General features: G+C 47.2%; 2 protein-coding genes across 2 annotated transcripts in view; both read right to left on the reverse strand.

Annotated features, from left to right (window-relative positions):
* The window catches only part of LOC144179771 (uncharacterized), a 78,970-nt gene extending 55,653 nt beyond the window's left edge, over positions 1-23,317 (reverse strand). Inside the window, exon 1 of the mRNA XM_077708210.1 lies at positions 23,137-23,317. Coding sequence (XP_077564336.1) covers positions 23,137-23,197 — 61 coding nt within the window. The 5' untranslated portion in view covers positions 23,198-23,317. The remainder of the gene's footprint in view (positions 1-23,136) is intronic.
* LOC144178842 (uncharacterized) lies at positions 1,854-22,173 on the reverse strand. The gene is made up of 4 exons (XM_077706973.1): positions 22,037-22,173; positions 6,719-7,107; positions 6,257-6,371; positions 1,854-5,368 (listed from the first exon to the last, which is right to left on the reverse strand). The coding sequence occupies exons 2-4, from the start codon at positions 7,044-7,046 to the stop codon at positions 4,648-4,650; spliced, it is 1,164 nt and encodes a 387-aa protein (XP_077563099.1). The 5' UTR covers positions 7,047-7,107; positions 22,037-22,173; the 3' UTR covers positions 1,854-4,647.
* Positions 23,318-25,205: the final 1,888 nt, after the last annotated feature.

Below are 25,205 nucleotides of genomic sequence, written 5' to 3' on the forward strand. Positions count from 1 at the left end.
ACCACACACAGACACCTGGCCGCTATAGAAATACTGCCTTTTGCGCAATGCTTGCCACGAATGGGACTCCGTTTTCTAAATTGGTGAATACCGATTCGGCTGTGTTTTAAGAGGTATTACAAAAGGCGAAAGGAACAACTGGTTCTGATAAATAGCGATTGTAAAAGTTCCCTCAGCTGTTTCACCATTCTCAAACATACTAAAATAACTAGTTTAAATCGGTATAAATGGGAACCACTAAGCTCACATGCTGGATTGTTTCGGTGTCTGCGCTTGTGTGGCCCGGTGGTGTAGCCCCGAGCTAGCACTTCAGGATGGCTAGGTTCCACTGTCTCAACCTTCGAAAGACGCCCCTCCCCTTTTTCTCTCACTTCCGACTCACGGCCGGCCTACAGCGGCGGCGTCGTCCGCCGCTCTAGCCCGGCCGTGTACGGCGCTGCTGTTGCGTTCGGGACGGCGCCCCCGAAAATTCCAGGCTGGCAGAATCTCGTGGTTTCACTCTTTGTAGAGCCGCGTGAGTGAATTCAAGCGACGTCGCTTGAGCAATTGTTGTGGGTGTCGCTTAAAGCTTTGCTTTCCAACCACCTTCACAGCGTGGATTGGAGCCATTTTTTTTGTGTCTCTCTTCAGTGGGGTAAGTATGCATTTCGCTTCACAACAAATAAAACTGTTTCGGTTCGGCGGACAATCAGACACGGATGTGAATTCTTAAACCGAAGTTCCCCTACGCTAGGACTCTGACGACCAGCTTTGGCTGGTGCAGAGCCCAAGAAGCCGGGCGGAGTCAAGGGGCTCTGGAATGAGGACTCTTCCCCAGGGCTCACTGCTTTAGAGATACGTTTATTCCTCTTCCTTCCCTGAAACAGCCGCTTTTAGTAACGGTGGATTTTGTATATACCGATTTTTATATCTCTCCACCCGACTAAGGGTAATACCCCTGCTACACTAGGGTCGGAATGTCATTTGACTCAAATGAGGTGCTTCGAATGCCATTCAGAATCCACCGTGCTACACTACGATTTCAATGGCATTTGGAAGCTTTCACAATTGCTCGTCGTGCTGAAGTGGCGCTGTTGTCGCCCCGTTTCGTTTTTGTACAATAATAGAATAAAATTTGTGAGCTGCCTAAGGCAGTAAAATGATATCAAATTAGAAGAGACACCAGTTTTGACGCTAATGGGGTGGCTGTTTGCGTAGTTTTATTCGTTTTTTTTTTTTTGAAACTTACCCACTGGTTTTGTGAGTATGAAAATTAAGTATGTTGATTTCATATTTTAAGTAAATGAACAGTGAACAAAGTTCCACAAACAAAAGTATTTTGTTTGTTTTACGTACAGAAATATATTTTTATTGCCTATCGAAGACTCTGCGTGCGAGGTGCTAGAAATGGCATTTGAAATCCCAGATGTCTCTTTCGGTGCTCATTTGGCTCGAATGCCATTTGAGCCGAATGGCATTTCAAAACCTAGTGTAGCAGCACAACTTGACATTTGAGTCAAATGAGATTTGGTTCAAATGACATTCGGACGCTAGTGTAGCAGGGGTATTACTTTTCTGACATTACCGTACCCAACAACAGCGTGTGATAGCACTCGCGGTGTCGTCTATTCCGATTAAACATTGCCTACGTTTTTCGGTTTCGGCAGCTAATACGAATTGAGCGTCATTTTCATCAGAAAAAAGAACGGTACGTATATCATATACCCAGATAGTCCGTTACAGAACAGTTGTTACCAACCGGGACGTTAGCAGACATTTTACCGTGCACCCAAACACGTTTCCAGAAACCAGCCCTCGGGAGGGAACAGCGAAGGCAGCTGTGCCCGCACAAATTTAGACAGGACCAGAATCAGTGAATGATAGGGTGCAATGCAGCACATTTTATTCACAGCAGGTACACGTCAACAGGTATTCTTGTACTTTGATTGGTCTTCATTCTGCTACAACACTGCTTCTGGCCACAGTTCTATATACAACAAAGCTCGGTGCTCTTGTACATGCGAACATTGTATTTGTAAATGGACATGTGGTTTTCTAAATGTAGCAGCTGTCTTCGGCACGCCCGAGCCGTTACTTGCATAGCGTTCCAATAACTGAACTGATCCATGCACTTTATGGTTATGGTATGAGCGCATAAATAAGATGAAAAATGCAAATACAGGATAAGAAATTGATGACTGAATCGAGCCAGCTGGGGCGACCAAATCGCTTTACCGTCACGTCATGGGTGGGCTACATTAGCACTGTGGTTAGTATGGTGCATCATGATAACACTGGCAGCGTGGGTGGTGTTGCTAGTATGGTGCTCTGGCACACCCCGAGGCCACTGTGCTCAAAACGTAAGCAGGAGTGGCTTCCAGCACATAGACTTTTCCATGAAACACGGACACTGGAAGATAAGGTGTAGATTGGACGACGATGACAATATTCTGCACCGAGGTAGTCTGTGTGTAAAACTTCGCAACTGCACCCGTCACTACATGACCAGCCCCCTGGACAACACCCTCCGTAGCACGTTCTGCTCACTCACCATTGCCAGGAGCCTCCTGTTCGCCACCTTCAAAACTTTCGCCCTCAAGGGGACTCGCACTTCGCGTGCTGGAGTGGCCTAACCTCTTCCGGCGCTCGTGTCCCTTTCCCCGTGGTCCATGTATAGCTTTCTCAGAGCCCTCCAACTGCTTGTTCCGCTCGCAAGCCATCGCCGTTTCCCGGCGTCCGCTGCGCCGCCCTTTCTCAGAGCCCTCCCCGACTTCTCCTTCCACACTGCTCGTTTCCCTTCCTGGCGCACAATCCACGTTTCATACTCCCCAGCTTGCTATATGTCTGGGGCACCATAAATCTTTATCAACGTCCATCACTCGTCTCGCGCGACGAATCACGTTACGTTCACGTCAATGCTAGCAGTCATCTTGCAGCTAGAAATGGATGCACATCGCGCCCATAGCACGCAACAGTACAAGTGGGTGAGCTAACTTTCATACGCACAGCACTACTAGCATGCATGCATCCCATACTTAGGTGTATGCTTCCAATGTTAATGTCCACATGGCATGGCGCATACATTCATGACCGAAACAATAGACCATGATAGACAACCACGGAAAGGCTTTCGTGGACATCTCAAGTCCACAAGCCACTAAGCTCATCAGTGTTGCAACGGGACAAGACAGACATGGCGACCGTGATGATAAGGGGGCTTCTGTTAGCGCCACGGTAAGAAAACTCTGTAAACACCGCATGGACGTGACAGTAGAACTGCGCACTCTGACTTGCAAGGACTCGCTCGCACGGGATACGCGGAAGACAACGACGAAGAATTTGCTGCAAAGACGACGCCACCTCAGCACACACGTTATCAAATGCGTGTCTAGTAATGACTGACCTGCACTAAATGCGTTATCTCAGATGGCTGTTGGGAGAAGGAAAGGGATGAGCAGCGCGTGCGAAAACATGGAGATCAAGGTCACGTGATGTCAATAACACTGTTAGGACTCTAGATGAATGAGTGAATGGCTAAATACTTGGGCCGGCATACCGGTCTACCTTACTTTGGGCCACAGGCACAAAATAAGGAAAATGATTGCCAGCCTGCATCCAAAAAAATGCAGCAACGACAAGCATAGATGGTGTGTAGTACTGGCTGCTAAATACAGCGTTCTTTTCTGCACTCCTGGAGCGGTTTGCCTCCTCGAGAAAACTAGATGACAGCACTGACAACTAGTTTACACCCGCTTTTTTACGAGTGTCCCACCTTTAGAAATGGTAAAATATATCGCAAGTCCTCTATTGTACAATAGTGTTAGCAATGTGCAGCGACGAAGAAATGCAACAGAAATGTGTGAGGTAATGTCGGCTAAAGGCAGTTCCATAATACCGAAACATTCGTTTAGACCGCAGCACAGTGAACAAGGCATATGCGTTATGATTCTCTGAACGACTCAGCCTTCATGGATGCATTAGAGTAAAAAATTACCACATGCTGCTCATGTTCAGACAAACAGTCCTTGGCATCCAGTACGCTTTCAGATTCTATCTCCTTGAACTCCTGTGATGGGGTACTACTCCAGCGGGGACTCTATTCTTGCATCTCTGCCAAAGCTACAAGGACTCCCACAAATTCCCCATTTTATCCTTCTATTACAGCAAGTGTAGTTCTCTGGATTCATTTGTGACCCATACAATCCATTCAGAGAGCCTGTAAACACCCTCAACAGCTAATAAAAATGTCTCTTCCAGGATTGTGAGGTCAGATTTCTAAAATCACCACTGAGGACTGGAATTCCTTAAATGCAACGGGCTCCCTAGGAATGAATTAGTCGTTGCCCAGGACTTTTGTTTTAGTGTAACTGTAATGTATTTCCTTCGGGACGCAAGTATTAGAATCGACGTAAATGTCACAAAGTGCCAGATAAACGCTTCGGTAAACATGTACGCTTGACCTACTGTAGCTCCACTTTTTCCCACACTGAACTGGAAACACAACCAACGATACAACTAGCGAGCATGCACTTTTGCCACTGTATACCATCGCTAAAGACTCAAGGGAGGCACGCTCTTATCAGCTATGGTGCCAAACGGACAGCACCAAAAGGATCAGGCACAGGCATCAGCTATAGCCTCCTAGGCACACGCCACCCCTTGCAAAGACTAATCCGCGATCTTCTTCAGCTGTAGCGTTAGCTTTCTCCGCTTCACCTTCTCTGTGTGCGCGCGAGACTTAGCGACCCTCACGACGCTATCCCGCACAGCCTGCGCAGCGGAGGTCACGGCCTGGAACGCTTTGGCCTGTTCACGGGCTGCCTTTATCTGCTCCATGAGAAGCGTCTTTCGCAAGTTAGTCAAGTCATCATCAGCGCCACCCTCATCGCAACGGTTTCCGGCGTCTTCGCCATCTCCGCTCGTCTCGGGAGCACCCCGAGGATGATGCCGGGCTGGAGCTTGCGGAGGTGGCAGTGCCTGCACAACCGGAGACTCCCGCCTCTGCGGAGTTTCGATAGGTTTGCGCCCGGGGCCAACTTGCGTGCAGGTCGCTTCTCGCGGCACTAACTGTTTGTTAGACGCCACACTCTCATAAACAATGCCCAGGGTCTCTGCAACGTCGTCTCCCTCTTCGTCACTCTCATCAAGTTGGTTAGCTGCACGTTTGCTGTCGTCGGGCTCCTGTTTGACACTGTTGTTGATGGCGTCGATGCCAGACCGTATGGCTCCCAATGCTGCTACAGCAGCCGCTACTGGTGACGCTCCCGCTGTGCCTGACGCACGCGCGCTTGTCTTCCAGAACCAGTCGGGCACGGTCGAGTCCAAGGACTGGATAAGTGTCTCGTCTTCGGAGGAACCCAGTCCATTGTCCTGGCTCCCATCAACGTCTCTGCGAATAAAACACACCACACCGCTTTTAAGTTAGCTATGCGCCTAAAATATAGAAAGATAACGGGTACTGCGATTCACAAACTCTTAGCCTAGTGACAGTATAGAACCGACATCCTCGAGACGAGGCTGCGGGGAGGTACACACATCACCTAACTCGAACACATACACTGTCTGACTTCGCTCGGTGTTTTTTTGACGATTGATGTGAGCCAGTAAACTGTAGCATTACAAATCGTGTCACTGCTAGGCTGAATATGATGAAATACTTTCGCCCTAGTGCCGCGGCCAACACCATGCAGTCAAAGCAGTCCCCAATACTGTCCATATGCCAATGGCATGGCAGAAGATGGTACATGTTCAGTCGCAATTTCAGGACATGTTTTTGTGGTCCATCAGACGGCTTTATTAGTGCTGCCACTGCTGTTAAAATGAGGCGGAATGCTCTGGTAGCAAACTAGAGCAAAGAAATACACATTTATGTGCTCAGGCTCAACTTATTTTTATACCAAATGTCCATAACGTAGCATCCATGATCTCATTCAAAGTAGTGCTTTACGTGCCCAAGATACACTTGGGCCATGAAAAGTGCCGTGATGAATGGATTAATTTCGACGACCGTGGCTACGAATTGTACCAGCAATCTCATGCTCAGTAGCGCAAAGCCACTGATTCACCGCAGCTGGTGACATACAAAATATCTGGACACAGTCGCAATGTGACCAACGCCTTAGTTTGGGAGAGGTTATTAGCAGAAGAATCAAGCCTAAAGCACCACTTCTAAGCTTTAATGACAGCCATTCCCCACACCCAGTGATGAAAACGCTATTTACAACATTGATTTATAGGCCACTTTTCAGCGCACACTTTATGATCAAGGCGAGCTTACGCTGAAATGTCGGGGCCAGCACCGTCAAGAAAGTCGCAGTAGGCGAAGTCATCTCCAATCACGTCCAGTATGGTCCGCTCCACCACTGACAAATCCATGGTGCGCCCATTCTCCCCTGAGAGAGGGAGAAAATCACCCTCAGGTTGACGTTTATCTTACGTAACACACTTCTGACAGTGGCTAAATGGACTACGTCCACAAATGAACTACCCACAATTTAGGTATTCATTGTAGCAAAAGCCTTGGGATAAAAGTGACGATTGATTCTGCTGCATGAATGCTTGCTATGTTTTATTCTTTTGCATTATGCTCTAATGCGCATGCGGAATGACATCTACCCAGCACTGTACCAGGAACGGTTTTTCAAAATGAACTTTGAACTGTCGCTGTCCCTGCCTGTAGCTGTTCTTTCCTCCCCAAATAGCTCTTTCAGTGAACTCTACCGGATCTTTTCCTGCTTACCTTGGCGGCCAGACCGCTGGGGGAGCTGGTCGGCGCGGCCATGGGCTTGCACCCGGTGCTTGCACCTCTGCACCAGGTTGCTCCACTGCTTCTTGATCTCGGGCAGGGTGCGCGTGTGCGTCCGGTTGCGGGCGTTCAGCGCCTGCTGCACCTGGTTCCAGGCGGACCGCTTGGCGCGCAACGTGAGCGTCGGGCCCAGCTTGCCGCGGATCACGTCGATGCGGTCGGCGATCTCTTGCACCAGCCGCAGCCGCTCGTCATCGCTCCAACTGGGCCGCTTCTGGCGGCCGGCGTACACGGCCATGTCGGCCGTTGCTAATGCGTCCATGCGCGCTACAACGAGCCGCCGCCCAGATGCTCGAACCACGGCCGCGACTCGTGGACACGCTCTGAAAGCCACGGGACCACGGTGTAAGGACGCTGCTGAGCCCTGCTTGGGGCCCATCGCGAAAGTTCGCCACGCCGGCGTGTGTTCGAGAGAGCCGTGCAGCATATATGAGGCACTTCATTCTCGCGACCCTGCAGATATCGGCGGTAGGGCGCATTACTCCCACAGCCCTCCGTACCCTTCAAGCTCACCCCAACCTTCCCGGCCTCCACCTCATCTGGCCAGCGGCCACGCTGACTTCCGCGGAAAAGTCGCAGACAACCTCGCTGCCTAAAGCCCCTCCATACTGCTCGCCGCGGCCGTGAACCCTATGAAGAGGTTTTGATAGCCCCTTGTATTGTAACACCCAGCGCAAACCCCACCTACTAGCAGTGGGTGTACTGGCTGACCAGCTTAGACCTTTCGGTGACCCACAGTCATCTCTAGAGAACGGGCAGCCAGCTAGCACCAGGGCATCCCGAAACATCCATCATAAAGAGGGCTTGGAGACACGGGTGAAAGAAGAGGGGACACATGCGATGGCATTACCCCTCTACTCTCGTCCGTGTCTTCAAGGCCTATTACTACTAACCAGAACCAGCTAGCCATATCTGTCGCCCTACTGTCGAGTCTTCATCTCTAAGGCCGTCCCCAGAGAACGGTCGAGAGTGGGCATTTATTTGTATTGAATAGTTTTCGCACAACAGTCAACAGACGATCATACGAGTCAGTCTTCCTCAGTACCTGTGACACGAGCAGACTAAATGACAACATATTCGTTGGCCACCCTATAGAGCTAACCCTTGCGATTCCCACGCTTCGAGGCACGGTCCGGCAACGATGGGCAAAACAACAAAAATGGCTGCCGGAAACAAGTTCAAGAGCTACTTGCCCTTGCTCCCATGCTGATATTTTTGTAACGTCTAAATGCAATGGTTGAACCAGGTATACAATTCATTACTGGTGCCATTTGAATAATTTCAAGCGGCTTCAAGGACCGCACCAATGACAGCAAACACCATCGCTCGGTTCTAGAAACGTCCGGGTAGTTGAGGAGCCGTGTGGTATTTTGACCAAGATGGACGGCTTTCCAAGTAAGCCCGAGTAGTATGAGTAATGAGTTTAAATGTAGTGTTTAAATGTAGTGTGAGAGAGTAAGCCGAAGTTGTTAAAGGGACAGACAACCGATTTTTGTCGAGTATATATTCTCTATCCCAAATGGAAGGACATCACTTAAAGCACCTTGACGAGAAACGGTTTTGCTGATAACGCCCTACAACATTTTAAATCGAAATTTTTAGATCTACGATCCGTATGTGTCCCTCCCAAAAATAATGCTGGCAACCATGAAATAGAGTAGCTCGGAAACATACTTTTGTCTGCATGCGAAATGAAAAACGATATTTAAAAAATTGTCCCCAGCTAAAAATGTTTGAATCGCAGGCTTTCCTGTTCCTTGATGTGTTCTTTTTAATGCAACGGTCTATTTTGCACGAATGCGCCATCTGTTGGCATAGACGATAGGTAGAATCTGGCTTCACGTTGTGAAGGTGGGAGGTTCGATTCTCCCCGGGCGCGACATTTTTTTTTTAAGCTGCCGTTGGAGTATTTCGAAACTGAAATCAAATATTTTGGCAGAACAAACGCCCCTGACTCAGGCAGAATCCTCAAAGCTCCTTCGCTGGGTCTGTTCACTGAACGCTGCCGTTGATTCTGGGCATGGAGGCTCAGTTGGCCACACTGAGAGCCACCCAGCGACGACGGGCGGCGTGTCTTTAAAAATTTCAAAATAATGTTTAGAAATACATATACAATTTAACCTTGTACAAATACTTGTGTTGAAAGGTTTTTCAATACGTAAATAAACGTTTCAGCAGTTACAGTAGCTGCAAGGTTTGCAGGTCACGTGACAGCGACACATATTGTAGCGTCAAGTTTCGACACTACGAACCGCCACCCTTCCGATTTCAGGAAGTTTGCTGATAATTAAAATTATTTCCGCCAATTTGTTTTAAAATTGCTTGTGGTTATCGGGCTATATAAAACGCTGGCTTTCTTATGAGCTAGAGAACATATACGCGACAAAAATCGGTTGTCCGTCCCTTTAAAAAAAAACAGCACTTGCACAATAGAGCAAGCACCTTCGTCCAGCGCCCAAATCCATCGACAGGTTACTCGATGTGCGGTTCTGACAGTCCACTACGGATAAAAAACGCGCAGCAAAGGCGCTTCATTGCGGGTGAATTAATGGAGACCAAGTGAATACTCAGATTGCACGAAAGAAACAATTTTGGTGCAAAGAAAACGAGGTGGACATTTTTTTTTTCCCGCGTCGTTGCTTTTTAAAACTTGATTGATTGGCATACGTCTTGTTTCGCACTGCATGGAATCGCATTTTTCACCACCTTTGCAGCGCAGCGCCTGCGTCACTTATGAGCTGGGTACAACTTCTCAACAAAACCGCGTTTGAAATGATCGCCTACGAAAGGGGGCTATGCGAACGTGAAACTCTTGAAGTAATCGTGGTCCCGTTAGATTACAAATGTAGTGTGAGTGAGTAACTGAATTGCTGTTAGTGAACAGGCGGAGAGTGCCAGCAACCGCTTCGCCTTAGCAGTACAGAAGTGTACAAGCGCCCAATCACCCCGAGTCTCATAGGTTTGCGTGCTTCAAAAACTGGAGGACCGGGCGCAGTATGTCCCGCCTGTGGGCCACTGCCCATTCGGGAAAAGAACGTTTTGCAAAGAGGCATGCGGGGCCGTCTCTCCTTCGAAGTTGTTTACACAAAGCTAACCGCTTCCGGACAGTCTATGAAAAGATGTCTAATGTCGCTTGGTCCATCACACGTTGGACACGTGGGCGAAAAGGTGAGCTTCAGCTTGTAGAGCCACGCCGGAGCCCGCGCTGAAGTCGTCCGGATACGTTAATGCAATGACGCCTCTGCCTTTTTTATTCCGTGGACGGAAACGTGGAGACTTGGGATGTACAGGGGTGAGACAGCTTAATCAGATTTGGGAGCAGTTTTTGGAGCAGCGAAATCTCGATTTTGGAGCAGAAGAACCTTGATTTGGAGCAGAAGAACGACATTTATTATGTCACCTTATAGGGGCCTAAAAAATCACATTTTTGGCAACTCCAGGGAGAAAAGTGCAAATTTTAATCGGTTTTGAATGTACATAACACTGAAACAGCATTTCAATAGTTTTTTTTCTATTCCACTACCCTTTCACAAACCTTTTTTTAAATTCTGAGGCTGTATGCATAGATAGCGTGGAGCGCCGTTGGAAATATCGAATTGAAAAACTAAGCAATTGCAAAGCAATTTTATTATCATGTGAATGCAGAAATTATTATTTTTCTAATCCCAGACTGGGCTTTTCGCACAGAACCACGGCAAAAGTTGCGCAAAGTCGTCGCACCCCACCAGCCCTCCCATTTAAATCCTCAATGTGCACGTTCGCTACGATCGTAATTTGAGTAATGTTGGTACATTTAGCCCCCTCCCTCTTGGTATTAAATTTCACTTCAGATAAATGAACTAATATTACTGGCGTGTAATTGCTTGAACATTTTGCGGCGATGTAGCCTGCACCGCCACTTCTGCAGTGACGATCGTCCCATTCCCGCCGCTCGCAAGCTCGCTGTCAAAGGCAGCAATAACTCAGCGTTTTATAACACCGCAATAAGTCCGAAATTTCACTTCAAGCACGCACCGCGCCTCACACTCAAGGCCGAAACTCGGCGAATTCGCGGGCACCACGTTTCGGGTGAACTCCCGTCTTTCGAGTCACGCAACTTCCCGCAACAGACCAAACGACTAAGTGTAAACCCAGCCACCCTCATAACCAAAACCACGGTAGAAATCGGCGAAGAGCACTCTGCCTGAACCACGAGCAACTGCTTCGCTCGGCGGCCATGTTTCCTAACCTTCTCCACACCAAGATGGCGGCGCCCCGTGCTGTCGTTCCGGAGATGCGGCGCTCCAAAAATTGCCGTTTTTTCATCAACTTGGACAAGTAGTTTGTCGCCTCAGTACACAAACGTATTTTTTCTACAGGACTTTGAAATGGTTTTAGATGGGAAGACTTTAAAATCTCACAGAATATAACATGTGCAACCCGACATTGTGACTTTCAAAAAGACTATCTCGGGGGAAATTTATGCGGTTTTTTTTATTAAATTATCAATCGATTAAACCTTTACAAACAGCATCACCTTTGGGGTGCTGGAAAATTATGCCGTCAGTAAGCATTTTCCCCCACCGAAACTGACGGGAGCGTTAAAATCCTTGTCTCTCAGACTGTTTTGGAGCAGTTTGGCGCAATTTTTGCGTATTTCAAGCTTTTGGAGCAGCCCGGCGCAGGAAAACACATTTGTATCAGAACTGCGCAATATGCGCAGCTGTCTCACCCCTGGATGTACCGTAATAGGTCTGCTTTAAAATGCGCCGTTCTTGATCTGGTAATATCTTTTTAGGTGACAACATGAAAGTGCTTCGCGGGAATTAATTCCCGAAAACCCCTACCAAAGACTCCGAAATCACCAAAGGCCATGCCCCTACACGTGAAGGGAGTCTTTGAACGCGAACAGTACGGCTGTTTTCGGACGAAATGTAAGGAGCGTTGGCATGTTCTGTCTGTGGGAACTGGGCGCAAAAGTTGCACAGCTGGCTTTGAGTCCGTCAGAATGACCGAATGCCGCATTCGGAGTGATTTAAATTTTTTAAGGCCGCCTCAATCGCAACATCCTCCGGCATTGTGGACGGCCTCATCTTTATTTAACGGTCGAGACGAGCACCCCAGGAAACATTCATAGCCGGGATCACACAAGCCGCTGCGCTGGTTTGCAGTATTTTGTCAGCAGAGCCGTCCGTGAATACGTGAATGAAGACGCCGTACATGCGGTCCAAGTGCTCCAGTACCAGCGACCTTATTTTTTATTTTTGCAATAGCAAATAAAAACGCGTCAAAAACAACGTTTTAACCGAAATATACCCACAGGGTTCGCGTTCGAAGTCAAGGCCACACCCCAAGCCCAGCAGTAACGAAGTCCAGACTGCTGCGAACGCGGGAAAATTCAATTGGACTGAGCAAACCGTTCGGCGTACCATGTGAAGAGCGTGAGAGGTGGGCGGAGGAGAGAGAGGCACTATGCGGCAGCGGCGGAAGAATACTATCGTCTTTCGACGACATTTGCAGTAAAGCGAGCAGATACGCGGGCAAGTTTTTTTCCGGCTAGCGCTCAGCTTTAAGAAGTTCTTGCTCCGGTCAGAGTGAAGTCATCCATTTCAAAATGGCCGCGCTTTGCGACACAGTGAAGCTGAAACTCGTCGCCGAGTAGCTTGATCCAGTGTAACTAGGGCTGCAATCAGCGTGCATGGGTGCCGAATCGGGCATGTCTGCGACACCTCCTCAGGTCTTTTTCCGTTTCTAGCTGCAGCGCTCATGTATAACAATTATTTTAAAGGTTGTACTGTCAAAAACTAACGCTTCCGAAACAGACATCTAACAAAACGCAAACTAGCGTCATAGCCAATGAGAATCAAAGCAGTTGGCGCGGCAGTGTAACAGATTATAAATCTCTGCAGGGCGTCACATTTGCAAAAAAAAAAAATAATAATAAAATAACAGAAGAAGCACCGGTATTCGGCTACTTTCTACCTGTGATTAAGCCCTCAGATCGGTGCTTAAATGCGATCAAGTCCACCTAGCCCCGGACAATATAGTCCCAAGTGGAAACACGGACGAAATGGTCCCAAGTCAGCTTGAAGCGCGCAGGCATTTTGGTGCAAATTATCGCATTTAATCGGTTCGCCCACATATAGATGGCAAATGATGGCATGTTTGCTTATATTTTTTTTTTCGTGGTGGTCGCACTAGTCGGGATACGGTCCGTTACTGTTACGGGATACGGTTAGGCCTATGCCATGGCGTTTTGGCATATAGGCGTAACCACTAACTAGGGATGGTGCTATGCTTTTGCACAACGGATATTCCTACACTCGCCCCAAGGTTACCAAATATACGCTGCATGTAGCCTGCAGCTATCGCAAAACGAAAGTTACAATTTTGACTAATGCTTTTTTTTTCGGAAGTGCAATCGTGAGCCATTCCGCGTTCATTTATGAGGAGTGTTCACATTAATTAACAAGACTGCAGTAGCGTATAGTAATACAAATAATTACCACCAGCATCAGTACATGCCAGCACAGTGTAACCGAATATAAGCGACACCAGATCGCGGCTCATTGTATCTCACTGAAGACTATAGGTGGTATTCGCTGAAAATTTAAGCTGTCAATTTCTTCGCTTGGCAACACTGGAAGCGGCCACAGACATGGCCGATGCGCCACGGACATAACGCGGCTTGGGCCACTACGCCCGCACGCCGAAGAAGAAAAACGCCGGCGTGCGTCGCCTGCTCCGTTTCAACCAGATTCTCAACGGCGGTGTCAACAGAGATGTTTTTAATTGCACTCACATTGGACTCGAGGCAATATTTTGCGTTCGGTGGGGTAGAGTTTGTTAACGTGCAGCACACCCATGTGCTTAGCACGGACAAGTACCGCCATCCCGCGGAGCCCGACGTAACGAGTGACGGCGCACTCACACAGTTGCCTGAATGCGCACCTCACCAGTGAATACAAGCAATATTCTGCCTTCTGGAAAAAAATAAAGATAACCAGGAAACAACAACAACAAAAAAATTGTTCTTACGCCCATATAACAAAGTTTCCTATGCGAGCCAAATGACCTATTACAAATCGGCCCATGACAAAACGCCCTGTGACGAACGGGCCTACACCCACACGAAAACATGCAGTATGTGCAAGATGAATGTCTTGCCATCTTGCGACAGCTTCATTTAACACCTTGAAACTTGAAAAATAATGCTAAAACCTTCGCAAAATTTCACTATTTCCATCACTCAACTAAAATATAAAACTACAGATTTTTACAGAGTTTTTACGTGGTCGAAGGATCGACTTGCGGGTTTCCACTTGGGACCATATTGTCCTACACCCGTGCTTAATACCGCAGCTTCCCGAAACCAGTCATGTTTGGGCGCTATATCAAAAATGTCCCACGAAATACAGCCAGCTTATACTATAGTATGTTTGTTTTAATAGCAGAGCTGCTTGTCAATGAACAGAAAAAAATACCAAGATAATGCCGAGAGCACATACCCTGTTAGCTTTTATTCTTTTCCTGTTCAAACAGCTTATTCTTTTGTTCCAACCTCTGCTTATGATTTTTTACCGATTCTCGTTTGTGATTATATGCGCTTTCTTCATTCAAATGTTCGAGTTTCAAATTTACAGTTTTGTATAGCGGGCGCATTAGTCCTCCTCACGCAAGATTCCTGGTCAATCCCCCACGTGGGTACGTGCGCTCGGTACGTTCTTCGTATGTTTGAGCAAACAGCGTCGCCGACAAAATGGCCATCGCCTGCTCCTGACGTCACTCGCTCCGCTTTTCTAGGGGCAACCACCTGAACCGCCGCGGCGGCGGCGGCAGCACTCTCTCCGACTTTGTGCCGCGCACATGGGGCGACCAAAGAAGATCCGGACGCCCTAGGAGGAGGCGTTAACAGGAAGTGCTTCGCGCTGCCAGGCGAGAATGCAATCGCCCAGAAGAACTAGTAGAGCGCTCGACGAAGACTTTGCGGCGGCGGACGATGAAGTATACGAAGACTGAAGAGGGTACTGTACAAATACAGCACTTTGCATTTGATTTTCTTCTGCTGACGAGCACCATATACACACAGGGTAAATGGTTTTGTGACTTATATGGCGCTCGTCGAGTTTAGCTTATAGTGAGACGAACACAGCTCTGCTGCGACATCAGGCTTGCATCGTTGCGCAAGCTAGCTCTCGAACTTCAGCTAGCAAACACTACGAAATAAGATGCCTCATCCGAAGAAGCAGAAGCAAAATGGAGAGACGAGCTACTAGTTGGTGAACATCCATGAGCGCAAACAGACACAGGTGCTGGTGTCGTTTCCCTTTCTCGTCCCTGTGTCTGTTTGCGCTTAAGTTTTGCTCATCGAAGAAGCAGATTTTGTTTTAGCTTCAATTTTTGTTTGAAATGTTTCACCTTGCAGTACAAGCGCAGCCAAAAGGTGCATGCGGGTGAATGCGAGAGCCCACCGAACGTTACTACCAGTGCACGTATGTACAACAACCAGTGGCGAACGTCGAGATATCGAAGCAATCCGCTAGGCATATACCGGAATGGACGTCAAGTTTATTGATGGCAAATTGCGCGAATATTAGAGAGTTTTAGTATAGCGGAAAGCCTTTAGCGCGCCCATAGCGTTCGCGGGCACGCTAACCATCGCGTAACGAGGCGCTATCCGTTTGCGATTGCGGCGCGCAGACTAACGCCACAGCTAAAACGCTATACTAAAACTCTTTAACTGATCAGTTTGCAGTTGCGAAACGACTCCAGCGAGGATTGCTGCACTGGATGGGAGCAGTCTGTCTTGATTTTTACCCAACCGGCTAAACCGCTTCCGCTCACTGACTAGCCAGAGTCATTATTAATAATTAACAGCGACTCTGGCTAGTCAGTGAGCGGAAGCGGTTTAGCCGGTTGGGTAAAATCAACTATGACTGCTCCCATCGCCGCCATGATGCGACAATAATTAGACCATTGCCCATGGAGGGAGATACGGATCGGGCTTCAGGGAAGCGCAAAGTAAAATACGTTTGAAGGAGGGGCTTATACCCCTGTCACACGGCAGATATAACGACATTAAGAGCAAATGTCATTCGCTCTAAATGTCATTAATTCGGCGCTACACGAGAATACCGAATGACATTTACCCGCTGAGGACCTCACTAAGTGGCCAAATGAGTAGCCTCTACAGCAGTTGCGCGTCACTAGACATGAAAACTCAGTAATAAACCAAAGAATACTGTTTCTAAAAACTGTCAGTAAACTTATATTTTCCTCTTCGTGTTGTTCAAATAAACAAAGACAAACGAGTGTCAACACCAAATAAAATCTCGCCCCAGTGCGCGCGCTACCCTAATACGGATTTTTTTTTTTCGGCCTTGTCTCGGCTTGTGATGTCTATTGATGTCACTTAAACTGGTGATTCTTGTTTTTATTTTAAAAAATAATCCTGTGTAGGGCTTTTAAAAAATATGTGTGAAAACATTCTAGACGCGCTTGAAATCTAAGTTTGCGGCTTTGCGAGCTCGCTAATCGTCACCGCAAACACAATCAAGGGCCCTATTCTCGACTGCACAAATTGCCGGCAATTCAGGCAATTTTCCGGAAGTCTTTTCTGATTGGCTTTCAATTTTGGTCACGTGCTTCCGGTTGACAAAGCGGTTGTGTGTGCTGTCGTCATTTTGACGTTTCATGTCGTCTACGGTCACCAGTTCTAAAGTTTGCCCTATTTCTCGTTACTAAAGGCGCATAATTCTTGGCCGGCAATGAAAAACCAGACAAAATGCAGCGGACATGACACCGTAAGCCTGTCTTTGCTATTCAACAACAATACTGCTTGTAATACACACCGCCTCTGCGATTGGCTGAGAAGGCGTGACGTAATTTAAACAGTTGGCGGGAACGATTACGTCATGCATTGGCAGCTTCAGCCTGCGTAAAAGTGACGTAATGCTACGTAACAGCTTGAAAATGGCGGCTGTTTTTGTCGCAAAATACAAGCAAAATAGGGCACAATATTGCCCCGGCTTACGGCGCCGCGAAATGTGCGGCAATTTGCAGCAGGCGCAGTTTCGCATGCGTGCTGTTTAAAGCGTGTTTCCTACTGAAACAAATTATAGTTTCAACTGCTTCCAAGTCAGCGATCATGGAACATACAAATAACATGCAGTATTTTGCTTTTATGTTTGGCAATGAAATAAAAATTATTTGTTTGGCGTAACCGCAACATAAGAGGGCAGTACAAGCCTCTCCATGACAAGAGAACCCAATGCATGGCATTTGTCCATACTTGTCCTAGTAAGCTGCTGGGTCACATGACCGAACTCAAGAGAAAAATAACAATGAAAAGTGACTATTTATTTCATTACAGGCTGATTGCAGTCGAGCTTGACGAATGAGTGAATCGGCGACATCGGTGCGCTCCGCGGTTTTTAGGCGTAGCGCTTCGCTGCTCTTATGTGTCATAGAAGCGATGGTCGCGGCCGTCTTTTTCTGTGATCACGCCATAAACTTGTAACATAGCAGCTGACGATGGCGTGGCGGCGGTGGCGGCAGGGAAGGTGATAACGCAACAAAGCTTGCATTGAAGCAGAGAGGCCAGCTATGTTAATAAAAGCGATTGAAAGAAATAAATAGATACGGTAAAAAAATTGTGTGATGTTCTTTAGCTCGACTGCCGCCTTCCGCTCGCTTTTGGATCAACGTTACTCGATCGCCTTGTGGTGTTGGCGCCAAATTTGACCTCCAGAAATATGTTTTTCTTGTCAGCCTCAGCTACAGTCTTAATTTTTATAGTACATGCCAAGTGTTTTTATATCTTTCTTGCACAATATTTGATACCTTGGTAGCGATCTTTATGAGTGACTCGTCAAATTACACTGCATGTCGTCATAGCTATAGGTGCAGCACGTCACTGATTGCTTACGTCGTGCTTACGCAAAAAAACATGGGCGAAATGCCGGCAATTTGTGCAGTCGAGAATAGGGTCCCAAATGACATTTGTTTCGCCGTGTAGACCCGCACGGCTGAACCGAATGTCATTAACAGCTAATGTTATTCAATTGGAATGACATTAGATTTGCCGTGTGACAAGAGTATTAGAAATTTAGATGAAAATAAATGGACAGCCAGAGTGCACCGGTACCTGTACTTCAGAAGTCAGAACACCCAATGGCGGAACAGGACGCGAAAGCTGACGACTCAATACTACACGACCGTGGTGACCAACCAGTAGGGGAGAGTTAAAAAGAAAGTGAGGGAAGCAGAGACGCTTATGTGGACGGACAGGATGGAAAATAAGGGATCATTGGGAATTTATAAAGCAGGCAAACAAGACATCAGGAAAGAGAACTTTTACGATTACGATAATAAAGACAGTGCGTTGTTCCTTAAAGCTAGGGCTGGCTGCTTGAGAACTAGAACGTACATGAACAAATATCTGACCCAAAATGAGACATGTTTGGGCTGTGGCAGGGGAAAAGAAACAATCGGTAGCATTTCGGCTGGCGTACCCGCAAATTTTCCTGACATTTTTTCCGCGGGGCAACATGGTTGCCAGACCGGGAATGCCCTCCCCGCTAAAAGAGCGGCTGCAGGTGGTAACAATCAACCGTGTAGTAAGTTATTGTAGTCCTTTATTAAGCGAAGGAAGGCCATGCGGCCGAAATAGGGGCAGGGGAAGGAGGGGAAGGGAGGAGTAGCCCAGTTAAAAAGATGATGTACCCATGAAGACCGCACAGGGGTAAGAATACATCCATCGCTCAATTCTTCCTCTAACGCAAGCAAGAGTAAGCCACTACAACATGCTGACCATGCAGATATAATAGAGAGTTTTAGCATAGCGTTACCGTGTTTACGTTACTGTTTACCGTGTTTGCGTGAGTCGACTGCGCAGCGCGAGAGTTACCGTGAACGGTAATTTACCGTCGCCAGCGGCTTCCGGTAACACGGTAAACGGTAACGTAAACACGGTAACGTTATGCTAAAACTGCCTAATATTGGTCGGAATTACTGCGCCGCTGTAAAGTGTGGTGTTTATGCACGAGATGTCAAAAAATTAGGGCTCTATGCTTTTTTTTTTTCGTAAGTGTAAACCAACCTGCACATCAATTTTGCGGCCGTTCAGCTCACGTGCTGACACGTGGCCTTTTTTTAACTTTGTTCTGAACTAGGTGCGGCTACTGCAGCCAGCACCTAGAATAAAAGGTAAAAAAAAAAAAAGATTCAGAACAGCTTATTATTTGGCACAGAATTTTTTATTATAGACAGCGAAGCATGGGCTTATTTCTGCCAGACCAACTGGAAGGAAAACTTAGGTTGGGATAACAAGCCATGGAACGAAAGATTATAGTAACGCTCAAAGATATTAGCCTCCTGGATCAGGGAGAAAACTCGGGTAGAAGATTATCACGATCATCATCAGCCTATCTAATCTACGCCCACTGCAGGACAAAGGCCTCTCCTATGGATCTCCAATTATCCCGGTCCTGTGCTAACTGCAACCAATTTATTCCCGCAAACTTGATCTCATCTGCCCATCTTAACTTTCTGCCGCCCCCTGCCATGCTTACCTTCTCTAGGTTTCCACGCCCACACCCATTTATTCTTAATTTCAACTAATATGTTATTAACTCGCGTTTGTTCCCTGACCCACTCCCCTCTCTACTTATCTCTTAGTGTTACACCCATCATCTTCCGTTCCGTTCCGTTGCTCGCTTAGTCGTCCTCAATTTTCTTCAAGTTTCTGCCCCGTAGGCGAGTACCGGAAAGATGCAGCTGTCATAAACTTTATTCTTCGGGGACAATGGTAGGCTGCCATTCATTGTCTGAGAGTGCCTGCTGAATGCACTCTACACCATTCTTATCCTTCTAATTATCTTAGTCTTATGGTTGGGATCCAGGGTCACAACTTAGCCTAAGTAGATATATTTGCTTACCACTTCCACTGCCTCGCCACCTATCTCAAACCGCTCGGGTAGAAGGTATCATAGCCCAAATTAAGAAAAAGACACAGACTTGGGCTGCCCATGTAGTGAAACAAAATGACAACCAGTGTAGCACCAGGATAACACAGTGGCTACCAAGAGACGGGTCTTGAAAAAGGGGAAGGCCTTTAACTCGATGGAGGGACAAAATAAGAAAATTCGGAAACAAAGAATGGACTCAGGCAGAGCACAGCAGGAGTGGATGGAGGTCGACGGGAGAGGCCTTCGTCCTGAAGTGGACCTAAATGTGCTGGAAGTGACGATGTCATGAATCACACCTAACCTAAGTGCTGGTTGTGTGAGCATGCGCATGCACCAGCGTGCCTGTAGGCACTCAACTTGGCCAGACCAGTGTGATGGCAAAGCACCATGACATCATCTGATTACCAGCAGTTCTCGCACCAGGTAAGCCTTGACAAATGCTTCTACCATTCCCGTAGGATCGGCGGCTTAGAAATGAAGAGATCACCACCAGAAAGGCAGCTAACAATATGGCTGTGATAACAGCTGTTTAACGTGCTCATCCATGTCAAAGCCAGTTTTGTTAATGCTTGTACAGCCTAATTACAAAGACATGACGAAATAATTTTTGCACCCCGGTGAGCTTCCCATACCTTTCAGTATGGGAAGCTCACAGAGGTTAACTGCGGTCAAACTACGGAGTAGTTGGCATGTCAAATTTGCTATCAAATCAACGGTGGTGAAAAGATATCAACCAAACTTGGCGTCTTACTGCAATTGGTGAGCGACTCAGTAGGAGCTCGTATTTCATGTCGCTGCACAAGCAATATCTCAGCCTTGTTCTTTTTCTTTGCTCCTAAAAGGGCATGAGTGCTTATTTTTATGTTTGTTCTCAACCACAATAAACCATTCATGCAGAATACCATCCGATTGCAAACTATTGTGTGAGATCTACTTGCACATGTATTGAATATAACGGTGCCTTCAGCATGAAGCAACTGACAAGGTTCACCCAAAACTACTGGAGAAGACAGGTGAGACCATTAGCTTTAATAACGTATCCAAAAATGGTAAAATGTCGGTGCTGCTTCAGCATTGAAGTGAACCAAAGAGTCCTCCTCTTAAGATGATGTTGATGGGTGTTCCTTCTCAGTGTACCTTAATAGCCCAGTAAAACATTTCTTCCTTCAATACTTGTTGCCTATCACCATGAATGGGTGTACCTAAGTTATAATTCGCTTTTTGTGGCTTGAACAAAGGTTGAACGACTGAAAGATAAATTCTTCTTCAAAGGAACATGAATACCAGCGATGTTCGCTTCACCAAAAATAAAGTTACTGACAGCAAAGAACGTGGCTCAAGTGACTCAGGGTGAAGGCACAGAATGCCGCGCTTACCAGACGTTCTATTAGTGTGCATGGCTGCAATGCTGCAGGGCATCAGCTTTGTTATTATGTTGTCATGCAGAGTACGACTGTGGTGCTTTGAGAGATACCCACCGCAGTAGTAGTTACAGAGGGCCATTGTTGTTGTCGAAAATGCCAACAACGTAGGCAATGATAAGAACAAAATACTGGAGCAAGCATCAGAGGTGATGGCTATGGAGGCAATTCAATACAGCAGCCTCTTCGACTTTGTACAATAAAGAAGTGTGTGGGTCACCACATTTGAGACATGGTCCAGAACGTGGTATAGCTCTTTAGACATAAGGATGCGGTGCTAGCAGATTCATCCTGCTTTGAAATGTATCATTTCGGCCTGCCTTTTCAATGTTAAACAAGGCATTTTGTGCTTCTTTCGTTAATTGAACTTCGTTGAATCTGAACTTGCACTTTTGCTGCACCCCATCCCCCCCCCCTCCCCCGCATCGAAATTTGCAAGCTTTCCCTAGTAGAAAGAACACACGATCTGGGTGCAGTAGAAGCCGTCGTGAAGTACACGCTGCGACGAAACGTAGCGAACGCAAGACATAGAAAATTGATCGCTCAATCATCGAATGGTCGACGCTGGAAAAGTATGCGCGTAAAGCCAGCCAAACACCGACCTAACAGTCGCATTACCGAGCCAGAAAGCGCGGAGCGATGATCGCATTTGCATCCGTTGATACTGAAACGGCGGTGGTGAAAGAGCCGTTCAGGTTGGGCACGGCAAAACAACCTTGCAACACAACTGGCGTAGCTACTGTCGCTGGAGTACGTGGCTGATCGAAAAGGTTGTGGCCTAATGACCCCGACGATGTCTGTCAAAGATCGCCCAGGACGAGCCCGAGACGTCCTAGACGCGAAGTTGGGCTTTCGAAGGGAAATGGAAAAAAATTTACTCGCACCTTTTCGATGACAAGGCGCTGGAGCTGCTTTGTTTGCGTCCACTTGTTTCGCTAACAAAACGCGTTCACTGGCGGCGCTTGCTTTCGAGAGCAAGTTTTCCTGCTTGAAAATGCGAAGCTAATACAAATTACAGTATAAAAATAAATTTATTGTTTTGCTATATTAATGATACGAGCGGCTTGTAAATGTTTATTTAGTTTCTCTAACACTGAGAACACTAGCTGCGGTCAAAGAGAGACAATATGGCTACACCGTCTGGCTACACTGTAGTGTTTACATTCGGATTCGGTTTGTTGGCGTGTTTTTGACGAGTGGCTCCGATCTACATAACTTAGTTCAGATGTGTGGCTGTTGTCAAATATTTAGGCACATTTCTATTTAAGTTGCTCAGCAGAAATGGCAGATCCGTACGATCGTGGTTATTACAAGAAAAGGCCTTATTCTTCAAAGGTACGGATTGTGTCCTCAATGGTAGTGGGTCCTGCGCACCGAACAGTGCCAACATTAACTAGCAAATTTTAGAAATTTATCGCTTTAGTTTTCATCGCTTGTTTCTTATTAGTTTCTAGACGGCGCTTCTCTGATCCATCTTATTTCCAGTACCAAGAACGTGAACAGGAGTCCGAGTCGAGCCAGCAGCAGATTAAACCCGTGGTCATACTCGCGAAACATCCGGACCGGGTAAGTTTCTGTATATGTGGTGTATTTCTTTGACCAGTAAGCTTAAGACGATATAACCACTAGTTACGCTGTTGGCATGACGTGCTGCTGTAAAAACACTCATCACCTCAGCGTTCTAATAAAAGAACGCCTCACCTAAGCGAGTCGTGGCACTACTTTCGATTCCGCTAGTATTTGTGGAGTTGCCCGTGGGACGAACAAGAAAGTCACCACGCGCTGTAAAATTGCAATGTTTAGTCGCACGTGCAAGTTGCCTTTAATAGCGTTACGCAAATCGCCGGCATGCAAATCTACACCGACCTTTTGGCGCATTCTTTCCCAGCTTGAGGCCCTGTGCTTTGACCTGTCCGTTTGTATCCGTCAAGCCGGTCACGGCTTTGTGCAACGCGTTGGCTGTGCGTCTCGAAACTCTGCTCACCCGACGTAGTGCCGTAGCTGATCATCATCCGATCGCCGCCGTTTTCGTGACAGAGCTCCATGGCGACTCGTGGCGCGTTGAGAACCAGTTTAGAGCGAAGGCGCCGGCGCAACTGGCGGTGTTGTCGTGAGCAGGCTCGCGCTGTTCTGCATTCGCTCCACTGCCGACGGCGACGGCCTCTTGCTGGTCTGACCAGGCCACGCGTCATTAAGTCATTCCGCAGTGGCCGCTGCCGCGCTCGGCTCGCTCCTTGCACCATCGAGCTGTGCATAGGGGGCCTGGGTGGGCCTGGGTGCGAAAACGGCGGAGCTTGTGAGGCGATGACATGGCAACGAACTGCTCACTAGATGTGGACGGAACGCAAATGCACGAGAAGCTGTTGTGACTTTAAAGACGATAGTCTTTGTGTGGCTACTTGAACGCAGAAATTTTGGTCTGTCTGTTAGTCTGTCTATCTGTAACTTAATTCCGCCAAACGGCTAAAGTGAAACTGAAACTGCACAATAGGTTTATATACTCACAGCCATATCTAAATTAAGTCTGGAAGTAATGTTCATACTGGTCAATATTGCTGAACAAGAACAAAACATAACGCAAATATGAGGCTGAAAATCAATACATAAGTGATATTTGCAGTGTTCCTTTATCATGCAGTTTGATTTTGTTGGATGTTTGATTTTTGCAAATAGCAAACAAAATACTTCATCCACTGCGGAAAAAAAAAAAATCACTCCGTCGTCTGCTGTCGCCTGCATTACTATAAGCTTCTGACTGCATTTTAAGAAATCAAACGGCAACAGTAACAAAGGGTTTTACTAGATAGGTCTCACGTTCCGCTTGCAACGCTTGTGGAGTAGGGCAACATGGTTCTATAAACGTTGGAGTAGGGTGCCTCGATTCACGTGCATCTCCACCATACGGCAGCGCTGGCATCAAGGCACCCGACTTGGACCAGTGGAACGCGGCAAATTTAAATTCACTTGAGCAAACCTCTCGCGTGTTATCTTGGGAGGAACGAGACGTGAGAGGAACAGCATGACAGGTGAACGGGAAAGAGAAGGGAGGCATTTACTTGCCAAGGGCTCCAGTCGACTATCGTCTTTTGGCGACATTTGCAACGAAAGGGGCACATCCGCGGCCAATTTTTATTTGCGAAATGTGCAAGTACTGCCACTCAGTCCGACGCTCAAGGACCTCAGAAAGATATGAGCTCACAACATTCTTACCTTGTATTATTGGGTTGTGTGCATGCCATCACATGCAAGCTTATTCACTTAGTAGACTATGGGATTAGCGCGCATGCTTTGTCAGCGTGCAAACTTTCCAATTCATTCACTGGCTTATGCTGCATTCCATGCACACAAAAAATTGTCAAGGAACTAAAATGGAAAAGAAAAAAAAGTTGACATTTTAGGGTCGAATCTGTTTAAGAGGTTAGCCAATTTTGTTTTTAAAATAACAGCTTATAAACCAGATCAAGCCGAAGTGGGAAGAGGGTGAACTGTGGGCACCGTAAGTTTGATTTAAATGGTGAAAATGCTGGAATTTTTTGTCATTCTTTGGCTACATGCTCTAAGATAACATTGTGCAGACTGCTATGATAGCCACTCCTGCTGTTGCGGCAGGCCTGTAACACTGATGCTTTTAACTGCAGTTTCCTTCAGTTCCGCTAGTGTTCTTGACAGGCTGTGTGAGTGTGGTGGCCCTTAAAGGCAGGGACGCAATCGGTACATTCAGGGTTCTTGCTCTTTTAGGGCTCGGCACCTGCTTCACAGACGACCGGAGATGGGGCGTCCGGCGAAGGCTCAAAGCCGACCGTGCTCCTGAGCAAGGCGTCCTCTCGGGCTGCTTCCCCCGCCACCTCTTCAACCGCATTGAAGGATGACGGCCAGGCCGCCTCTTCATCTGCGAGCGGCACACCGGCTGCCTCCAAGCAGTCACCAGCGGCTGAGAGTGGGTGCTGGTTTGATGTGCAGTTGTTTCTACGACCCGTGTAGGCATGGTTAGAAAGAAGGGCTTGTGTTTGAGCTAGTTAGTATTCCGTATTTGTAGCTTCAGTGCATGAAAAG

This window comes from Haemaphysalis longicornis, unplaced genomic scaffold (genome assembly GCF_048455015.1).
Source record: "Haemaphysalis longicornis isolate Haplotype H1 unplaced genomic scaffold, Haemaphysalis longicornis Haplotype H1 scaffold_4, whole genome shotgun sequence".
Lineage (NCBI taxonomy): Eukaryota > Metazoa > Arthropoda > Arachnida > Ixodida > Ixodidae > Haemaphysalis > Haemaphysalis longicornis.

Excerpts from the sequence above, each read along its gene's own strand:
- LOC144178842 (XM_077706973.1), bottom strand. The coding sequence starts at position 7,046 with ATGGACGCATTAGCAACGGCCGACATGGCCGTGTACGCCGGCCGCCAG. Across the intron at positions 6,372-6,718 it reads CCAGCGGTCTGGCCGCCAAG|GGGAGAATGGGCGCACCATG; the intron begins GTAAGCAGGAAA and ends TCCCTCTCTCAG. Across the intron at positions 5,369-6,256 it reads GCTGGCCCCGACATTTCAGC|AGACGTTGATGGGAGCCAGG; the intron begins GTAAGCTCGCCT and ends TTTTATTCGCAG.